Source organism: Mytilus edulis, chromosome 8, assembly GCF_963676685.1.
Source record: "Mytilus edulis chromosome 8, xbMytEdul2.2, whole genome shotgun sequence".
NCBI lineage: Eukaryota > Metazoa > Mollusca > Bivalvia > Mytilida > Mytilidae > Mytilus > Mytilus edulis.
In genome coordinates, this window is record NC_092351.1 from 11590744 (window position 1) to 11614127 (window position 23384).

The following is a 23384-nucleotide window of genomic DNA, read 5'->3' on the forward strand; positions in this document are numbered from 1 at the left end:
TTACGAGAAATATGCAATTTACTATCATTGTTATAAATCCTAAATATGGCCAATTATATTATAGTTTAAAAAAAGAAATTTATGAAACATATTTATATCCGCTAACCGAGCCCCTATTGAGATCGAAAAACTCAACAAAAAAGCTTTGAATACAATACGGATATTTCTTAGAATTGATGGTCATCCTATAAAAGTTACGGTCGTCCTATATAAATTACAGTCAGTCTTTGCAAATTACGGTCATCCTTTACAAGTTACGGTCATCTTTTTACCAATCACGCACATCCTTGTTTTATGTTACGGTCATCTTGAAAATATTTTGATTATGATTTACGGTCATCTTAACGATTTTTTCAAATCGAATTTCCCGTTTCATGCACATTTCTCGGAAGAAATTAGTGATTTTCGAGTGATTCTTTTATAAATTTATATCGTTTCAATGTATGATTTGTAAAGAAAATGATATAGAAACACTTTAATAAACAATACAGAAACTGACCTAATTTTTCATCCGACATCTTGGGATGACCGTGAATGCAGTTACGGTCATCAGCTTTACCCCAGTGAAAGTCTTTATTTTTCGCACAACGTTCATGACAGAAATTATTTTACGTTCAACGTGAAATTATGTCTTATTTCACGTTTTTTCCGTGCAAGCACCCCCCTTTTACCATCCTCATCAAATAATCGACTATAAATTAAACTGTAGTAGGCATAGGAATTCGTATTTTAGAACGCTAATTTTACAATTAAAATCGGGATATATACTTTTAAAAACATGTATGTACACTCAAAACAATTCTAACACAAGCGTTGGTGAGCTTTTTAATCGACTGAATCATGAAAATCATGTAGTTTTATGCAATACAAAAGCAAACAAAAAAATCAACAGAGAATGTAAATATGAAAGTTAGGTGATATTCGAAAGACCAGTAATTCCTATAGCCACTAAACATTATAATGGAGTTATTAAGATCATGTATCGATCGTAAGTATGCTTATTTCTGTAGATGAATTATCTGTTCTGTAGAATGAAAAGTCTAATATATATATCTCAACTTATGGGTGAAAGGTTTTATAATAACAGAATTGTTAATTAAACTCTAGAGTAAAACAAACATTATGTAAAATGTAAATCCAACTACAAACTATACTACATTTTGTAATCCTCCTTAAAAAGCTATAAATGTGCACTTGAATATAACTATTATACTATTTAAAGACACAAGAACATTACTATAAATTAACAACCACGAAACCAGGCCAATGGAAAACCCATTAATACGTACAAGGAAGAAGTGGTAAGATATTGAAAGTGACAAGAAATTATATCGGTATCACATTCATAAATTAGTGTACGACTTTAATAAATCAGCACATATTTCTATCGTATATGAATTGAAACAATTCGAAAAACCAAAGTTTAAATAAATATTAATAAGAATAATTTGTTTCCAGATGCACGCTTTTTGTTTTGGCGCCTTCACTTTGACAGAATCGTTACAGTGTTGCTAAAAAAAGTGTTAACAATAGTTTTGAAAACTAAAACATACTTTTTGTAACATATAGTTAGATATACTAATTGTTTGTATATCCGTCCGTTTGGAGCCGGTGCGCGTTTATGTTAAAGCTTCCTCTGTTTGGGGTACACAATTGTTATTGCTTCCGTCACCACTAAGGAAATATAATGGACTTTTGATATTTAACAAGCCTTAGGAATTGTTCACTGTTTGTTTATGTTAAAATCATATGATATATCAAATAAAAAACATACTTGAAATGTTTTATAATTATACATAAATGGCTATTTTTACTATTGTAACACGTGTGCATGGGCATCCTTTTGAAAGAACATAATATCTGCATGTGTGCCTGTTTTCAAATGGTTGCCATTTTTTTGCTTTGTTTTTCGGTAATATTTTGCCAATAAAAAGGGCTGGATATATGTGTAAAGCGCTAAAAAGGTGTATCATTATAATTGTTACTTGAAAAAAAGTTACGAAAATTGGTCTACTTTTTTTGTAGCACAATTTCGTTTGTTTACTATAGATGCGAACTATAGACATCAAGTGACTTATAAAGTAATATAACTGTTTGCTATATTGCAATTTCTTTGCATGGTTTGACTTTCTAGGTAGACTATGCAATATTTCAGTTTTTTAAAGATTTTTGTCACTTACATTGTATAACGCTCAATTTGATGTATGAATTTATAACAAATACATTTAAAAGTAATGGCATCGACTATTCTGTCTTGACTTTGCCACTATAATTGTCTATCACAACACGCATCATGTGACAAATTTGGCAAAATCAACTGAAAAACTATTTCAAAATTCAACTTTTATTATTCTTGAAATAAAAAGAACCTTGATTAATTCTTTTGTCTAAATCGAAGATAATGCTCCTTTAAACCTTTCTTCTTTTACCCGATAAGAGGGTTTATAACATGTGTTATAGAAATCATGAGATGTGGTACATTTAATATGACTATGATTAAATGCATGTATTTTACTTACTTACTGTATTGTTTTATGTGTGCATGTCATGCTGCCCATCAAGGCCATTGATTGGAATAATAAACATTCTTATTCTTATTCTTATTCTAATATATTATTGCGAAAGAGACAAATCTCTTTAGTTAGGTGATTATTTAGCAAATTATAAATGATTTAAAGTAATAAAAAAAACCGCTATCAAACCTCGACCTACGCAAGTATTATGCCATCAAATACTATTTGTAAGTTTGGACAGCATTTATATAGGGTTGCTTTTTGAGAAATATTTCAATTAATTGAGTCTATTCATCAGTCTTCCATTGGAAATTCCATCAATCATTTTCACATCATTTTGACAGAAAGTAATAATTATGTCCACTAATGTCAGCATATTTGTATCTCGTGTGTCACAAATTACGTATAATTGGTAAATTAGCCAAATAATGATTGTTATCTTCCATAGAAATCATCTGCTATAATTTTTCAAATGAAATTAATTTGACATCTAGTAAACGACAAATGTCCTGGATCAAAAAGTAATAACTACCGAACTGAATTACGACAATTTACAGCCAGACAATACTCTGCAATACATAGTAAATTAAACGTGTCAATGTTTGTTCAGCATGTAGCTTTCAAATTATTTCGCAAATGTAATTTGTTCATCATCTGTTATGACTAACAGGCAGAATAACTAACTGATCTTAAAACTAGTTTTAATCTTTTAAAAAGAAACCTAAAAAATCATCAGAAAATGAAGAAATAAGACGAAATGTGTCTTTAAAGGAATAGCTATAACTTATAACACATACACATATTCAAATGAGTATACGTTTTGTATTATTCATTGGTCGGTACTGTTGTTAGTTAACTGGCAATCCCCAAATACCATTCACCCAGAAGACAGTGTTAAGTTCTGGTGTGAGTTTTTCAATCCTTAAGTTTGTAAAATTCTTCCCATATAATACATTATGTCGTTATTGTTAAAAGGAAGGTTTCTGTTCGCTCAGTCTAAGTTTATTTTAGTTCTTTTTAGGTTGAAAAGATTTTTTTTATAGTTTTGGCTTATTAACTGTTAGTCACGAGTTTAATCCGGAGACATTTGTCGTGCACAAGAAAGTTAGTCTCATACATTCCTTGCAATAATTCCTTAGAATAACTCTTTTTAAATGTAGTTCTTCAAAAGCTCTGTTTAGGTCACATTACAAGCGGGGGCAAGGATGCAAAGTTTTGTCCAGCATTTCTTTTTGGTTATAATCTCTGTCCTGCCTTTTTATTTTTCAATCTTTTCGGGCCTACCTTTTTTATAAGTTTATCCTGACTTTTTTTTTCATTTTTTACATAAATTGTCATTCTGCCTTCTTTGTTTTGCAAAGCTGCACATTCTGCCTTTTTTTTACTGAAAACTTATGACCTGACTGTTTTCAAATTTCATCCTAGCCCTCCATAAATATCAAGTAGCTCTCTAAGAGAAGTCAAATGAATTCGAAACAAAATGGAAAAAGGTCTTTTATATGGTCGATGTCACTGCTGGTGGAGATTTGATTCCCCGAGGGTATCACCAGCCCAGTAGTCAGAACTTCTGTGTTGACTTGATCATTGATACGTTCATAATTATTAATTTACTGTTAACAAAATTTAGAATTTTTTAAATACCAATTAGGCTATTTTACCTCAGGAATAGATTACCTTAGCTGTATTTGGCAAAACCTTTAGGATTTTTGGTCCTCAATGCTCTTCAACTTCGTACTTCATTTGGCCTTTTCAGATTGAAATAAACAATTAATTTCCCCATAGGCGACAATAGTAGCCTTTTTCGAGATACAGACTTTAGAAAGTTTATTTTCTTAACGAAACCTTGCTAGAATCAAAGAAAAGTTATAAGAACAGTATTTTTTGGTCCAAAAAATATAGGTTCGCGTTGCTTTTCTTAGCGTATTTTGTACTTATCTCCCATGCCTATCAATTTTGCCCTTAAAAATACGTGTCTTGTCCTAGCATTGAAAAGTCATTTCAGTGCCTTTAGGGCTACGGAATAATTTTTATTTTGCCTTTTGTATGAAGCAGAGTGCATGAAGTCTCTAATAATAAAAAATAACGGGCGCACATATCGACCAATCAGGATTAGCCATACTCTTAATTCTGAATACCATGTTATGCTCATAAAATGGCTGCGCTCATAAAATCTAATGGTGTATTGTAACCTTCAACATTTTTTGATTCGAGCGTCACTGACGAGTCTTTTGTAGACAAAACTCGCGTCTGGCGTAAATATGAAATTTTAATCCTGGTATCTATGATGAGTTTATTTATGACCACTGGGTCGATACCACTGCTGGTGGAGTTTGTATTTCCCCGAGGGTATTACCAGCCCAGTAGTCAGTACTTTTGTGTTGACTTGAGATATCATTGGTATGTTCATAATTATAAATTTCCTGTTAACAAAATTTTGAATTTTAGGAAATACTAAGGCTTTTCTACCTCAGGAATAGATTACCTTAGCTGTATTTGGCAAAACTTTTAGGAATTTTGGTCCTCAATACTCTTCCACCTCGTACTTTGTTTGGCCTTTTTAACATTTTTCTATTCGAGCGTTACTGACGAGTCTTTTGTAGACAAAACGCACGTCTGGCCTAAATATGATATTTCAATCCTTGTATCTATGATAAGTTTATTCATATCACTATTGTGTCCAAGGAAAGTGGTGTGATCATTTTTTTTTTTATCGTATTTAAATGATGTAACAATATATTTACTATAAGGTTACAGTTTTACAGTTAGTATCCCTCGAGCTAATGTACATTACAGTGAACATGGTGAAGAGAATCATTGTTTAATAAGATATAACCTTATTCGTTACGTTAGCGTATTACGAATAGTTAAATTTTTTTTTTTCAATAATAGATTAATCCCTGATATAATGCATTATTTTGTTCCTGAGTAAGTACATTTGTATTTCCATAGAAGCATTTGTACCTCAATTCATTGTTAAATCGTGACTTCGAACCAGTCGCTAACAGATGTGCAGCAGACGTACATTTAGATAATTTTTAGAATGACATATATCTGATGTCTGTAACTTTTACAAGAATCCATTTAGCAGTCTATCAAAGCAGTTTCATCATTTGTTACAGACAATCTTCATTTTACAAGTACTATATCATAATATTATTAACAGTGCGAGACAGGGAGGTATCAAAAAAGAAAGCTTATGCATTGTAATCAACTTTAGGCGTGTGTACGTTTTCTTTTTTTGTCTATTTTAAATGGTTCCTACCAACGAAATATAATGAAGACATAATTTTTCAATGAGTTTAATTGAGGTCTGGAGCTGGCATGTCAGTTAACTGCTAGTAGTCTGTTGGTATTTATGTATTATTGTCATTTTGTTTATTTTATTTTGTTACATCTTCTGACATCGGACTCTGACTTCTCTTGAACTGAATTTCAATGTGCGTAATGTTATGCATTTACTTTTCTACATTGGCTAAAAGTATAGGGGAGGGTTGAGATCTCATAAACATGTTTAACCCCGCCGCAATTTTGCGCCTGTCCCAAGTCAGGAGCCTCTGGCCTTTTTTAGTCTTGTATGATTTTTAATTTTAGTTTCTTGTGTATAATTCGGAGTTTAGTATGACGTCCATTATCACTGAACTAGTATACATATTTTCAAGGAGCCAGCTGAAGAACGCCTCCGGTTGTGGGAGTTTCTCGCTACATTGAAGACCCATTGGTGGCCTTCGGCTGTTGTTTGCTCTATGGGCGGATTGTTGTCGCTTTGACACATTCTCCATTTCCTTTCTCAATTTCATTAAGACTATTTCAGTTATTTGTTATATACCTGCATACGAGTTTTGCAATAACCTCTCATTGTTTAACGACAATAGTAGTTTCTTTGCCGAAACACATTAACAACACAAATTTATTGCTTGTTTGGTCAAACTTTATCTTAATTTTCGGTATTTATTCAACATCATTGAAGACATAAATGAGTATGACAACTACATTGTTTATTATGTAATTATAAAGTATTATCTATAAGACAATAACAATCAAAACCAAGGAGTAAACAAAGACTCACAAAACCAAAGGACATTTACATCAACAGATACAAATAATAATTAAGAAACAACACGAACTCCACTAAAAACCGGGAGTGAAATCAGGTGCTCCGGAAGGGTAAGCATTTCCTGCACCGTATACGGCACCCGTCGTGTTATTTCTTTGTTCTGATCGGTAATGGTGGAAGGTTATTACGACTGAGGAAAAATATCAGATATGATTTCTGACACACTTTTGTCATAATGGCCAATCAGCTCATGATGGCGACCGTAAAATTTATTGAGTAATGACCTTAATTTCATTGATTCATAGCCCTGTCTTAGCAACTTTCGAGAAAGCAGTATTCCTCGTTCAACAAAATCAACGTACTTTGAGCTAGCTCTAGAGTAACGTGTCAATTGAGACACATATACTCCATATGCTGGTGCCGCTGGGATGTTGCTACACAGAAATGGAAAGTTGACTATAGGAAAATTAAAATCATCGCGTTTGTCATAAATTTTGGTATTCAACCTACCATAAGTAGTCATTTCGAGAAAAAGGTCTAAATGTGAAGCAGATGTATCTGTGTCGGTAGTATCTTTAATTTCAAGTTCACTTGGATATATTAAATGTAAGTGATCACTGAATCTATTATTATTAAGAGACAGTACATCATCAATATACCGAAAGATGAATTAAAAGACTGGGCTAATTTCTTTTCTCCTTTCTTTACAAGCCCTTGGATAAATTCTGCTTCATAGGAATATAAAAGCAAATCAGCAAGTAGAGGAGCGCAATTGGTACCCATTGGGATTCCAATAGTCTGTTGGAAGACCAAATCTCTAAATTCAACAAATATATTGTCAATTAAAAAGTCCAGCATCACAGTGATATCCTCGTCGGTATATTTTTTCCTTGACTCTGTGTGATTTTTAACAAAGCAAGCTGAATTCCAGCCCAAAACTAGATATTTTAAACGTCTATAATGCCCTTTTAGTTAAAGAAACATAAGCTGACGAGTTCTTTCAGTCGAGCTTTAAGTTAAAGTGTGTGAAATAGTGAAATAAAGAGTTGAAAAATCAAATGTTTTAATGTTGGTACAATGTTTTAATGATTGAAATTATAAATTCACCAATAACTCTTTTGAATTTTTCAGTATCCACATCTAATTAACACCACTTCTTGAATATGTCGTTTCGGAATATTTCTGAAGTCCTTCTTTGACTGCAGTGAGTATGGCACTAAGAACTTTAGAAGGGGTTTAGTGGAACACTTGGAAGAACCCGCAATATACCTTCCCTTATAAGGATTCTTTTGAAGCTTAGGAATCCAATATAAGGATGGAAGATCCTGGTCTTCATCCTTTGGATTAACACAAAAGGAGATTAGAACCGATTTGTGGTTTTCCAGGATATCCTGCTTCGTAAGCGTACTTACACGTCCACTTGCATGTTTGTCCATCTGATGAGTTAAGCCTTTTTCAACTGATTTTTATAGTTCGTTCTTATGTTGTACTGTTATACCACTGTCCCAGGTTAGGGGGAGGGTTGGGATCCCGCTAACATGTTTAACCCCGCCACATTATTTATGTATGTGCCTGTCCCAAGTCAGGAGCCTGTAATTCAGTGGTTGTCGTTTGTTTATGTGTTAGATATTTGATTTTCGTTCATTTTTTTTACATAAATAAGGCCGTTAGTTTTCTCGTTTGAATTGTTATACATTGTCTTATCGGGGCCTTTATAACTGACTATGCGGTATGGGCTTTGCTCATTGTTGAAGGCCGTACGGTGACCTATCGTTGTTAATGTCTGTGTCATTTTGGTCTTTTGTGGATAGTTGTCTCATTGGCAATCATACCACATCTTCTTTTTTATATTAGTGTATATGTGGGATTTCCAAGTGTGTTATTTATCCCCAGTTCCTTAATCAGGCAGTCAATGTAGTGTTTCTTGCAAACAAAAACAATATTGTTTGCGGTTTTGTCAGCTGGAACGACAACATATGTGTTATGGAGGCAAGACAACTCTTCTATGACATGAGGGTCTTTAAAGATGGAAGGAGCTTTCGTGCTCATTGACCTTTTAAGCTTACTTACGCTTATCTGAATCAATGACCTCACTCATTTTACCTACTCCGAAAGAGTGTCAACCTCAACCTTTTCTCTTTTTGCCCAGTCTTTTGCATAACCCTATATCTTTAGCAGTAAGTGATATTAATTGACCTGTGTATTGCACAAGTTAAGGACTTTACACGACGTTGCTTCTAGAAACTAAAAAATACAACAACCGACATAACAGTGTAAGCATGTATGTTTTATTTTAAATCAGCTTGTTAAGCTGTTCGATTTTTCTGACTGGAGAGTGGCGTCTAGCTATGCTTGTTCAAAGTCAAAATCATCGTGATGGTCTGGTTTTGTTATATGTTGTTGTTTTATATCTTGCAGTTTATTATTTAATCGGTTTTAATTTATGCGGCAGAAGATCTGTGATAGTCGCATTTGAATGTTTACAGGTAGTGCACAGACTTATGACCAATCTAAAACTTGTTATTGGCAAATTGTGTTTAAAATATCAAACGTCGCGTGTCATCTTTTGTTACATATGTGTCATGGCGAAAACAAAACATTATATCTGTTTGTTTGGTTCGTGCATCGGTGTCAATATAATGGAATTAAATACGACTGTCGTACAAGAGAGAGGTTTAGCTAGCTATAAAACCAGGTTCAATCCACCATTTCCTACATATGAAAATGCCTGTACCAAGTCGTTTGATGTGTTTGAGCTTTTGATTATACCGTTTGATTAGAGACGTTCCGTTGTAAATTTTCCTCGGAGTTCAGTATTTTTGTTACATTGTATTGTTTTTTTCGTATATGATATAAGTTTATTTTCTGAGAAAAACACCACACCTTTACCCTTTAAAAGGATAGTAATTGTTCAAAATAACAAAAAACATGATACATAAACACATACATATACATAACAAATACATATGAAGGTCGTCTGGACTTACAGCAGTAGTTATTATACTTTACTTGCGTAACAGACATATATAGGACAATCATTTAAAGAATCGTAATTGAACATTTGAGATAATTGTTAAATATTATTTTCAGAGCCGCAATGGAGAGACACATGCATTTTTGAACTGGAAACTTCTTTTAGACAATGAAATAATGAAAACAAATTATGTTTATACTACCTCGTAAATTTTAATTTTCAAACATTAAAACATACATTCAAAAAAGTATTATATTAATCAGAAAATATAACTGTTACAGATATTATATAGAAAAACATTAGAAGAATAGTCGCATGCATATATTGATAAGCAAAACAATATTAACATAGCATGTACACTTCACTGATCATGTGATGTTACGTTATTATGATTGGCTAACATCAAACTCGCATCATTCTGAAATCAAACTTCATTTCAAAATGAAGTGTAATTTGCATGATGATACGCGTTTCCACAATACAGTGCACAGCTAAATAAGAGAACAACTTTATAGAAATTGTATTTTCATTGTCATATCAAAACAATGTTATAATAAGTATTGAATACCGTATGCTTCTTTCAGTAATTTTATAGGGTTGTGAAAGCGTTTACAGTGCGCACATATTTAGAATTCAGTAAACGTTTTTACACATCAATATATTTAAAACTACAAAACAGAGTATTACATTCTTAAATAATCACATTCAGCTGATTAATGACAAGGTAATGACCTCTATATTATGATATTATTCTGCATATAACTCAGTTTGCTCGCAAAAAAGCTTGTCTTGCAGATTCTTCATCTCCTACTAACTGAAAACTTATGCCTAGGATATTGTAACTGACAGCTTCTGAAGAATGAGTTTCTATGAAGTAGTTTTCTTCTATAGTTAATTGAAGATCCCCCAGTGCATCCCAGTAATGCCTGCTATTGTTAAGATGATAATGACATAGAAAACGAAGGAAATGGCCATATACTACTGGAGGTATTAAGAACATTTTGCCCGTTTCTAATTCCTTTGGAATTAACATAGAGTCTGGAGAAAACATGACCAATTCTAACCGAAAAATTTTCCACAACTGAACAATAGTCATTGGCTCATATAAATGTGAATTTAACAGGTCATAATGAATATCTGACAAATTCATGAATTGAATAAACTTTTCCGGTGAACATTTTAACAGAGAATGTTGGACAATGTAAAGTGTTGTTTTGTATTGTTTGCGCTTGTAGAAAAACGAAGCTAAAAGCAGCCATCCAGATACAGCATCATGACGAGTGCTTAATAGCAGAGTACTGATATAAGTTGTATATTGTTTATAAATTGATTTATTACCAGACATATCATCAAATGGTACTAATTGCCCACTTTGGATACAGCTCTTTGACATATTATGAATGTACAGGTATTTGACTTTCGAACTATTACAGGACAATACATTGTAAATCATTTTTTCCAAGTGCAAAGGGAAAGCCGTCCACAAAATGTCGGTTATAAACATAATTGGGGATAATAATTGTTGAATACTATTGAAATGTGAATAATTTGATTCCTGGATAATATCAAATGACAATGCATGGAAAATCGAGATTTGATCTGACGACAAGATACATTGCCAACCACAACTGTTTAGAATATTCAACCTTTTTAAAAGTGTTTCCTGGGAATGCCCTTGTATCTTATTCTCAAATAAATTATTCTCGGGAATGAAATAGTGCGGACAAACTGCATATTCAACACAATAAATAAGCCTCCTGAAACATCTCATGAAACAGTATATCAAGTTTGTAGGTTTCCATATTGATGAAGGTAATTCTTCACATATCCAAAACAAAACTGTTTTCATGAAATATGAACAAAGCAATTCTTTACAATCTATATCTAAATCTATAACATCTTTCAGAAGGATTTTCATAAGTGCATAACATAGTAATTGTGTATGTGTAAATGTACAAAAAAGAAGTTTTTCTCCAACAGAAAATTATATGCGCCATTCTAATTCTTCATTTGTCGATCCTTTTACACCTATAGGTACAAAAAGAACTCCATGTTTTACAATAGCCTGTTTCATGTCGTATGACGGCCATGCATTATTTGATCGTGTTACCCATTGTATTGCTGGTGTTATCCATAATTTACTTTTTAAACAGAATGCACAGTCACAGAATCCCTTTTTATCTGATACACATGGCCCATGTATAGTCGAAATCCTGCTATTCGTTATTTTGTGCTTAAATAAAAGGTTTGAAAAGTAGAAATCATTATATATCTTATTACAGACTTGAAAGATAGCTTGAGTACTGGTGCGCAGTAGACGTAACATAGCGAAACCTGGCTGTGTGTCGTTCATATCCATTATAAAATAAATGTTGTCAGCATTATGATACATGGGCGTGTCTTCACATACCTCAATATGATTAAAAACCGTCATAGTATCTAAATCACTACCTCGCATCTGTAGTCCCTCTCCGAAACTTCCACTGGTGATTGTTGTCATGTTCTTGTTATTCTGTGAATTGTCGCGGGCATTGTTCATCATTCTGACTGTTTTTACATGTTCTTCTGTTCCAACAATATTCTGACATAAATAATGATACAGATCTATTGATGACTTTTGTGCAACTTGATCTGTCAAAATGATAATGCAGTCGGTTTACATAGGGTATACACGAAACTAGGCCAATAATGTTGTTTTATTTTAGAATATGTCTGGCTAATTAGCTACCAACTTTGCATAGAAATAGGTGTGATGTAATCCGTAATGCAAACTAACTTTTGTGTGTCATATTAAATAATTAATTTTGCAGTTATGACTCCCTAATTATGCTTCAATAATTTGTGATCCAATTTTTTCATAACACTGTTTCAAGCATATATAATTTTGGCGGCTACCCCTGATTCAAAATAAATATTGTAATTTAAAACGTTTCTATGAATACAAGTATGTTAGTAGTGCTGGTATCAAATTATTTGTTTCGCAATGTTTACAGTATTGATTACAGAACATTTCGATTCGTAGATTCTATAATAGTGATGGTTACATAATATTATGGATCGTATTTTGAGACTAAAGTTTTCTTGACATTCGTGGCTCCGAAAAAGGAACATGATATTCAGACACCGTTTTGTGACAATAACTGCACTCCAAAATGTCGTAATGTTTGTAGTCTTTAATGTATCGTCTAAATTAGCATTTTTATACAAACTTGGAGTTTATATATTTTTTTTCGAAAATGAAAAAATTCAAAGCGATATTTTAGAAAATGAAACTGGTCCTTTTCCAAATAAATAAAATAAAGGTTAATATGAATTCAAATAAGTATGGCTAATAATGGACTTTTACCTCAAGCTCACTGTATTTCTGATTTATATTTGGTTAGTTCTCAGAAAGATCTGACGATATCGGAACTCTTAACACGCATGTTAACAATATGGAACCTGTATTAACTCCTTGCTGTTATATAACATTTTACTAACTGGTCCTTATAACTATGACGTTTTGAAAGGTTATTTTGTTGTATGTGACGCCTTCCTGTGACGTAAGACTCAAGAAGGTATCACCGGCAAATCATTTATGGTAAAGGAACAGTAAATGGGGCTATGTCGCAGATTTTGCTGAAATTTGGCAAACAACCTTGGCTCGTTGGACTACAACTAAAAATCGATAAATAATGCATTTGTCTCTTTTATCATCTGAAATATAACAGATTGATGTCTCTAGATATGGGGAATTTTTGTATAGAAAGCACATACAATCGACGAAAAACGTTCTAAAATTTGTCTTAAAATCAATTTATCTATAATTTCTACTCCATAGATTTTTTTCAAAAAATCTGTATGTTGTTGACACGTTTAATCTATTTTAATGATATATAATAACATTAGTAATATGTTTCTTTATAGTACGTTATTTTGATTGGCTACACTGCCGGCGATATTCCTTAATCAACTTTATTACACAATAAAATTTATCATTCATGATAACACGAGGTCCCTCAATAAAGTGCACAGGAACATCAAATAAACACTTGATAAAGATCGTGTTTTCATGATCCTATCTAAGATTGTCGAAGATTTATGTGCTTTCTATACAAATATTTACCTATTTTAAAGAATTCAATCTAACATTTCTAAGGATAAATGAGCAAAATGTACTTTTTTCCGTTTTTCAGTTGTAGTCAATCGAGTTAGGGTTGAATGCAAAATTTTACTGAAATCTGTGGCATTGCCCATTTATGTAACTTGACCTTAAATAGCCTTTCAAGACCGTCATAATCCTTTGGTGAAGTTAGGTACAAGCAAATTTCGTATTTAATTTTGTCCCTCCGATACTGTCTCACTCTTCATTCGGCTTGAATCTGTTTTATTACAACTATAACATTTATTTAAAAAGAGACCTAATTAATGTTTCCGGATGAGCAAACCAACATCAATTACTCCGCAATATCTGTTTTTGCTATGCTACACACATCGCAATTTATCTTATTGCAGAAAGGTTTAAGCTGAAGTTTGTTATATAATTAACAAAGAATCGCACGTGGAACACTGGTCCTGTACAAGGAATCAAAAGGAGGAAATGGGTTATTGAATAAGTATAATCTGCAATTTTGGTTGCAAATCCTGACTTGGTGACGGAATATCCCTTAGTGGAATGTCTGTTTTCGTTCCTAATCAAAGTTCGCCAGAAATTGTTATTTAAATTACCTTACAATAACCATGTTATCTTGATAAAGAAATTATATATACATGTATACATGAATTTGTTTGTACCTGTCATAAGTAAAGAATAAGAAATTCAGTAGTTCTCGTTTGTTGATGTGGTTCATAAGTGTTTCTCGTTTCACGTTCTTTTATAAGGATTAAACTGCTGTTTTTCCCGTTTGAATGATTTCACATTAGTCATTTTTGGGGCCCTTAATTTATACATTTTTAGTTTGATGTTCATTGCTCAGAGGCTTGGTGTGAGCTAAAGCACCGTGTTGAAGACCCAAATTTGACATATAATGATTTACTTTTACAAATTGTGACTTGGATGGAGGATTGTCTCATTGGCTCTCACATCTTCTTATATCTATGCAAAACCTTTAGTTCCAGTGCTGTAATATTATAGAAAAAATCAAAATCAATTACACTCTGAACATCGTCAAATGTTATATTGGAAAAAAAAATTAAATAAAAACTTTATGTGGTAACTGAGCAATGGATTAATGAGGAGAAAATGTGTAAACTTACCTTACAATGATACTTTGATCTTGATTATTGAGATGTATTTTTAGATTTATATCATGAACAGTGAATATTTGATAACTGAAAGATATGTTTACCTTTAAATTGTATACGGTGAATCTACAAAGTTATTTTATAAGTCCCTAAATATTCTTATATTTCATCTATGTTTATTAAATCTAAAAAAGAAATCAATTCTTTTTGGAAATTTTAGTGAATTACGATTTAAGTTTTAATAACGTGAAAAAGATCACACATTGAAATAGATGACAGACTTGAAACACTTCACAGAAGGTTTCATAATGATGACCAACGCCAGTCCAGTGTTGAACTTCTGCCCATTTAATTCGACTTTGTATGTTCTTGAGTGTTCCATTTACTGTGTTTGTGCCCTATTTGGTGTACCTTTCGGTGCTTTTATTCAATGTATGTAGTGTATCTCACATTTGGTGAAGCCTATGGCTTTATTGTAAAAAATAATTACTACAATTTTAAATATTTTTATATTCAAATTGATATTATTTACTTGCATATATTAAAGATTATTGCCTAAATGATTCCTATTGGTTGTGAATAACATTGTGTCTATAAATACATATGACGATTAAAATATGATCAATACAAAATCTGATATGAAATTATTAAAATAGATATTGTAATATCAACAATTCTTTTTCTTTTCTTTTCTGTATTTATTTACTTATTCAACAATTTATTTATTCATTTACAAGATTGACCGTTTATATAAATATACAGTGTTAATTTCCATTGTTTAACCCAAGCGTACATTTTAGATAAATAAATTGAATGAAAACTACGGTTCCTAATTTGTACATTGGGATTAAAAATTCGATATGTAACATTAGTTTCTTTAGTTTACAACTCTGTCTTGTATTTTTCTGGTCATACTATTTCAAATATTCAATTTCATGACTGTATCATGTGTTTCCATAAGTTCGCCTCATATGGATGATTATAGTAACCATTATATTGATGTGTTGTTATATACCTTTGCTCTGACTACAGTCTTCTTGGTAAGACCTGGATCACAATTGAATATCATAATTAGTTTGTATATCGAATAAATGTTTTTGAATATTTGGATTATCAAGATTTCAAGATTTTATTCATAACCTCAGACCCATACTTGCGTACAATAAACACTGTGCGGGACAAATTTGCCATTCCGGTATCGGCAAATCTGACTTTGTCGGTTTACAAGATATCAAAAAAAAATTTTGCCCAGTGATAGATTATTGAAAAATTAAAAAAATGCCATATGTCCCAACTTGTCACTGTTGTCACCCTTGTCACTGCAGCTGATTAAAAGTACATTTCCCATGGGAAATTTGATAATTCCCATGGGAATATTAGAATTTCCCATGGGAACATTGAAAGTTCCCATGGGAAAAATTACTTTTCCCATGGGAAGTTTAGAGTTCCCATAGGAACTTTAAAGTTCCCATGGGAACATAAGTAAATTGTTTGTTCCCATGGGAAGTTCTAAATTTCCCAAGGGAAACTTTAAATTTCCCAAGGGAATTTTTCTTCCCAAGGGAACTCCTTTTCTTCCCATGGGAAAATACTTTTCCCATGGGAACAATATTTTTTCCCATGGGAACAATAATTTTTCCCATGGGAACAATAATTTTTCCCTTGGGAACAATATGTTTTCCCATGGGAACAATAATTGTTCACATGGGAAGTGATATAACTAAAAAGAAAACATAAAAAATCCTCTCATTGCATGAGTGAAGCAATTTCACAAAACGGACTAAGTTATTTGGGTACAAATATTTCTTTGAATCTTAATTGTAGAAACATATAATTGTGTGTTCTACGATTTTTGTCTTGGCATGCTCAATTGAAAGTAAATCACTATGTGTCAAAAATTTAACTACTATAAATTCAGAAATTATTGCTGTTTTTATTATTGTGAAAATAGTGACAGGGTTATAATCACAATAATATACACTTGCATATTGAAATTTTTTATGAACTAAACAGGATTATTCTAAATTTTGCACACAAAAAAATGATGAAATTGAGAAAAATCGCACTTACAATTGCTAGCAATAATTTCTGAATTTTCAGTATATAGTTTTGCATATATAGCTTTCACACCATTGCACACAGTGTCTTATGTTTATCCATTTGAATGTTTTTGTATTTTTTTCATGCAGACATTTAAATGTTGATAGGTCTTGCTCATTGTTGACGGCTGTTCAGTCACTGGCTGAAAATACCTTTATCTCTGGTTTTTAGTTGTCTCATTGGCAATCACATACCATATCCTTACTTAATTTCAACACTTCTTAATTTGAGTTATGTACATTTGAGAATATCATTTTCAAAAAGACAAAACATTACAATTGGTATAACAAATAAGGCACTTGTGTTTTAATATTTCATCTTTCACTGAGATAACACCATCAAGTAAAATGTGTGAAACAAAAACAGAAAGTAAAACAAACAGCAATAAAATAACTTAAGCAAGTGTCAATAAACCTGCACAAATAACATGAATAATATATCTAAGGTCATAAGCAAGTGACAATAAACATACAGCAATAAATAAATATATCTAAGGTCATAAGCATAAACATGCAGCAATATTATACATTGTATATCTAAGGTCATAAGCAAAAGACAATCAACATACAGCAATAGTATATCTAAGGTCATAAGCATAAACATGCAGCAATAATATATCTTAGGTCATAAGCATAAACATGCAGCAATATTATACATTGTATATCTAAGGTCATAAGCAAAAGACAATCAACATACAGCAATAGTATATCTAAGTTCATAAGCATAAACATGCAGCAATAATATATCTAAGGTCATAAGCATAAACATGCAGCAATATTATACATTGTATATCTAAGGTCATAAGCAAAAGACAATCAACATACAGCAATAGTATATCTAAGGTCATAAGCATAAACATGCAGCAATAATATATCTAAGGTCATAAGCATAAACATGCAGCAATATTATACATTGTATATCTAAGGTCATAAGCAAAAGACAATCAACATACAGCAATAGTATATCTAAGGTCATAAGCATAAACATGCAGCAATAATATATCTAAGGTCATAAGCAAGTGACAATCAACAAACAGCAATAATATATCTAAGGTCATAAGCATTTAAAAAAAAACATGCAGCAATAATATATATATCTAAGGTCATAAGCAAGTGACAATCAGCATACAGCAATAATGTATCTAAGGTCAAAAGTATAAACATGCAGCAATAATATATCTAATTTCATAAGCATAAACATACAGCAATAATATCTAAGGTCATAAGCATAAACATACAGCATTAATAATATATCTAAGGTCATAAGCAAGAGAAAATAAACAGGTCTTGTATAAGAATATTAACAGTATCCAGGACAAGTTTGCTATTCCGCTGTCAGAGTGCAAAAGTTGTCACCTTAATTTTTGGAGTTTAAGTCAAAATGAAGTTGATAACTTCAATGATTGGTATTGGTTCTCTGATATTTGTCCTAAAAATGTTTGGCTTTAGCACCACTGTTGAAAAAGTTATGCCCCTTTTTTCAACAATTTCCTCAGAGGAAAAAGAGTTTTCCTCAAGGGAAAAAGATTTCCCTTAGGAAATTTGCTGCATAATTATTTCCTTTGAGGAAATTCTTTTTCTTTTGAGGAAATTTGCCGCTTCAAATTTTCCTTTGAGGAAATTTCCTCTAAGGAAATCATTGTTCTTCAAATTTCCTCTAAGGAAATTTCTGAACATCAAATTTCCCTTAAGGAAATGTTTTTCCTCTATAAAAATTTCATAACAGTACACAAACGACAGTACAAACATTGACAAACAGTATAAATATATTTTCTCCTAGACTGAATTATTGATCATGTTGATACAAAAGATTATATAAAATAAACACTTTTCATGTCAAATTAACTTGTCTTCTGTTTCAGCTGTTGTGTATATTTATTCTACCCCCTACATAACAGTTCAGTGCATAAATAATTCCATCCACAAGACATCTTCCTTCAATTGGTTGAATAAATTTTGGCAACTTGTTCTTCAAACATCTTCTCTGTATATTTGATATGATGGAGAGCCATGTACATAATATTATGTACATGAATGGATATTATGTACATGAATGGATAACGCATGTGTTTATTTCGACAACAAACATGACAAAGATACTTTTTTTTTTCTTAATTTCTCCATAATCCATCAGTGAATATGTAGGTTGTTACATTTTACACCATTGTGTTCTTGTGCATCTTTGATAGTACTCCATTTTGTTTATAGCAATTTTGTAGAATTTTTTCTATTAAACACACAATTGTGTTCATTTCACATTAATTAATCCAATTAGCACATTATGTAGAAAAGTATTAACAAATAAGTTTCCTCTTCAGTATAGACTTGCAGGACCTGACGATGATCATAAAAACCAAGATATCTGACCTATAAATACACAAAATAAAAAAAAAGTTATAAACATGATAAATGGAGAAAAAAACAGCAATATAAATAAGCTTATTTTATCATGTTTGAATTAAAGTCATAAGAAACCTCAAATAAAAAAAAAATATGTATAATAATTATGTTTTTTATAACTAAATGGATAGTTTTCATTATGCAACTTAAGTACATATACTTTTTTCTGAGGAAAATTCTTTAATCTGTCCACATTTAGAAGAAGTTTACTTATTTTTAATTGCTTGCTTCCAGGAAGCAATTCACCGATACATAATTTCGATATACATAGTGACCCGAGCGTAACCCTCCTTGTAAAAATCCGGTGACCACAATGCGCATGGATCTGTCATTGAAATAAACAAATAGCTGATTATACATGTTAAACACATGCTTTTTGTGATTTGTTTACTATAAGGTGACAATCGGTAAAACTCAGCTTCAAAACACGGCATTTAATTAGCAGCATTATTTGTTAAATCATAACAAACAGAGAGAAAAAAAAATTGACGATTTATATGATATACTTGTGAAAATAATGATAAAATCGTGCACAGAGGACTAAGTTTATGATGTATACATGCATTGGTTCAAAAGTTGGACAAACTTTATTTTTCATCACTCACTCGTTTCATATGACTTTAACATTTGAGAAACTTTCATTTGATATTCTTACTTGTCATGCTTTATATGAGTTCTCTAATTTCAGTGCTTTGTGTCCAAGATTTAATATTCGTTGTTTAGTGCCTTGCAGTGATATTTAAAGTTTAGCCACTTGCAAAAGTTGTTATAGAATGTTCATATGTTGTGTTATTTGAAACAAATGTCCTATATTATGGTCAGGTAAGAGGTTGAGTGCTCACTGACATGATATTTTTTTATTAATTGTTATTGTTTTTGAACATGTTGAACTAAATTGGATTGTTTAAATCTTTTCATGTTGGGATCTTTATTGGCTGACCTATAAAGGAAGTGTTGTCTCATTATTGAAGGCCAGCCCATCATTGGCCTTTAATTTCTTGCATCCACTTCTTTGAACTCTGGTGGATAAGTCACTCATTTACCATACCACATCTTCTTATTTTTATAAGAGTCATCATTCAAAGGCAATTACTTTTATCATGTTTATTACTGTAATTTAGAAATTATCCAGAGGTTTTTAGTAATGCGATTAATGTGACTGGGTGAGTATCGCAAAAATAAGAAATCATATTTTGATAACAGAAACATATATATATCATGTATATATAATTGATGCAGATTTTTTTTGTAATCAAAATAAGTTGTCCATTCCCTGAAAAATCACAATAATAAATGCAAGCAATAATTTCTGAATTTACAGTATATAGAAGTGGTCTTACCATTTAGGCCTTGTTGTATTCTGTTTATCTTGTTTTGTTGCTCATTTCTATTGAAACTGTTTATATTTTTCATTATTTTTCTATATTTCTTGTCCTATAAAACATAAAAAGGGTAAAAACTATTATTAAACATCAGTATTTTCTTTATATACAATAATATTTTATAAGAATGGAATATTTGTGCTATTTCATTTCACAAACTTTTTGTCAGTCATGACTTTCAAAGACTTTCACACTGGTCAATAGTTTAAAAAACAAACATTCCCATACTTTTTCTTGGTGTTCGTACTAATTTTTCATTGGACAACAAAAACATGATTCAACTATTCTTCTATGATTTGTTTTGCTTGACTACGTTAAACTCTGAAATATTGTTTACAGTATAATCTGTATGTGTCTCACTCGTCAAAATTTCAAATTAATATATAAATAACCAATACGAATGCTATGCATGGCTCAGCTTGATACAAACGTACACTTTAAACCCTGAACAGTTGGAGCAAGTATGGACACAACATTCAATTCAAACTTTTCTACATTGGTTAGAGGTAAAGGGGGAGGTTGAGATCTCACAAACATGTTTAACCCCGCCGCATTTTGCGCCTGTCCCAAGTCAGGAGCCTCTGGCCTTTGTTAGTCTTGTTTTATTTTAATTTTAGTTTCTTGTGTACACTTTGGAAATTAGTATGGCGTTCATTATCACTGAAATAGTATATATTTGTTTAGGGGCCAGCTGAAGGACGCTTCCGGGTGCAGGAATTTCTCGCTACATTGAAGACCTGTTGGTGACCTTCTGCTGTTGTTTTTTTATTTGGTCGGGTTGTTGTCTTTTGGACAAATTCCCCATTTCCATTCTCAATTTTATGGATACAACTCTGAATTGTAAATTTGGATTGTGATTCAATAGTTGATGCAGCATAGGTTTCTGACATTGAATGAATGTGGTCCAAGTACTTAAAAATTTTAAATTGACAATTAACCTCTAAAATGGTCCAATATTCAAAATCTTAATACATGGTTAGATGCAGCATATCAACATGATCAAAGAACCCAAATAATTCATTATTTGATGAAATCAAATAAAGTTCATTTTTGGACCCTTTAGATCTCAATGTGGACCAATTTGATAACGGGCCAAAATATCAAAAATCTAAATGAATGGTTAGATTCAGCATATCAAAGAACCCCATATATTTTTTTTTTTTAAATCAAACAAAGTAAAATATTAGACCCCAATTTGGACCAACTTGAAATTTGGGCCCATACTAAAAATCTAAGTAAATATTCAGATTCAGCATATTAACATGATTAAAGAACACCAAGAATTTAAATATTATTAAAATCAAAATAAGTTTAATTTTGGACCCTTTGAACCTTAAGATAGACCAATTTAAACAGGACCAAAAAACTAGGAATCTAAATACACAGTTAGATTTGGAATATATATATATATATCAAAGAACCCCAATAATTCAATTTTCTATAAAATCAAACAAAAGTTTAATATTGGCCCCTTTTGGCCCCTAATTCATGTAATTCCTAAACTCTGGACAAAAACTCTGGTCACAAACCCTGTGTTTGAGTTTCATAGATTTCTGTTAACTTATACTAAAAGTAATTATGGGAAAACCAAGTGTCTTTGGACTACGACGACTACATGATAAATTGAGAATGGGAATGGGGAATGTGTCAAAGACCCCCCTTTTTTGAACTATCAATGCATTTGAATGGGGACATGTAATTATCCCCCCCCCTTTTTGTCCTGGGTTAGGAAACCCCTTTTTAAAATGACTGGATCCGCCCCCGAAGGGTCTATAATTAAGTTTGACAACTTCAGACATACTACTTTCATGACTTTACCAAAAAAAATTAACACATTTCATCCAATTTAATTTCATCCTTTACTTGCTATTTCATCCATAATATTTTAAAGAAAGAAATTTGGAAGGAGTATGATTTTAATTTGCAAGTTATACACTATCCAAACTAGAGACCTAATAGAGTAGATATATACTTGACTATAAATTTAAATCAAACTTGGAGTGACTGGGGACAAAGATTTAAGGGAATAGATGACAGTTTACCTACAATGATCTAGCTTCATGGCAATGGCATACATTACAGACTACATCATGTACATGGTCATTCTTAATTGTGTTTAAACTTTGGGAGTTCATTTTTTTAATGTTTAAAGCTAACAATTTCAACTACATACATTTATCAAGATTTGATTCTACATTTATATATAATTGTGTATGTCACATGTATGTACATGATGTATTTTAATGTAAAGCATCTGAAAACTCATTAGCCGTTTCATATTTATTTCAGTTCTTCAAAAGGCAAATTTATATGAGCCTATGCCTGAAAACAGAGATTTCTTATTAAGGAGAAAGCCCCGCCCCCCTTTTTGGTGTGAAATATTTTTTTGATTATATAGGGAATCATTGAAGCATGACTGGAGCAAGCATCCCCCTCTGCCCCCCCCCCCCCCCCCCCCCCCCAATTTAAAAAAAAAAAAATGGAAATTTCTGGATCTGCCCATATCAACCTTTCACTCAGGTCATTGGTGAAGAGTTGTCACACAAAATAAATGATATCAAATGTTCATATGTATATGTTTTAGCTCGTGTAGGTGTAAGGAGGCAACCATTTGATTTGTAGGGCGAAAAGGGTGAATAATCTTGCCTTGTAAAACTTGTGCTATATTAATAAAAATTAATACATTTCAATTTAAAAATCCGTCAGCCCAATCTCATCCAGTGAAAAAGATTATTATCT

The 23384-nt window shown here is 31.8% G+C and overlaps 1 protein-coding gene and 1 long non-coding RNA gene across 2 annotated transcripts in view; one reads left to right on the top strand and one right to left on the bottom strand.

The window, feature by feature from the left end:
* Positions 1 to 23384, top strand: part of LOC139484823 (uncharacterized) — a 452262-nt gene that overhangs the window by 143141 nt on the left and 285737 nt on the right. The window lies entirely within an intron of this gene.
* On the bottom strand, positions 9913 to 12172 carry LOC139484790 (uncharacterized). Its single transcript, XM_071268758.1, has one exon. It carries the CDS (start codon positions 11457 to 11459, stop codon positions 10305 to 10307), a length of 1155 nt encoding a protein of 384 aa, XP_071124859.1. The 5' UTR covers positions 11460 to 12172; the 3' UTR covers positions 9913 to 10304.

Excerpts from the sequence above, each read along its gene's own strand:
- LOC139484790 (XM_071268758.1), bottom strand. The coding sequence starts at position 11,459 with ATGAAAATCCTTCTGAAAGATGTTATAGATTTAGATATAGATTGTAAA.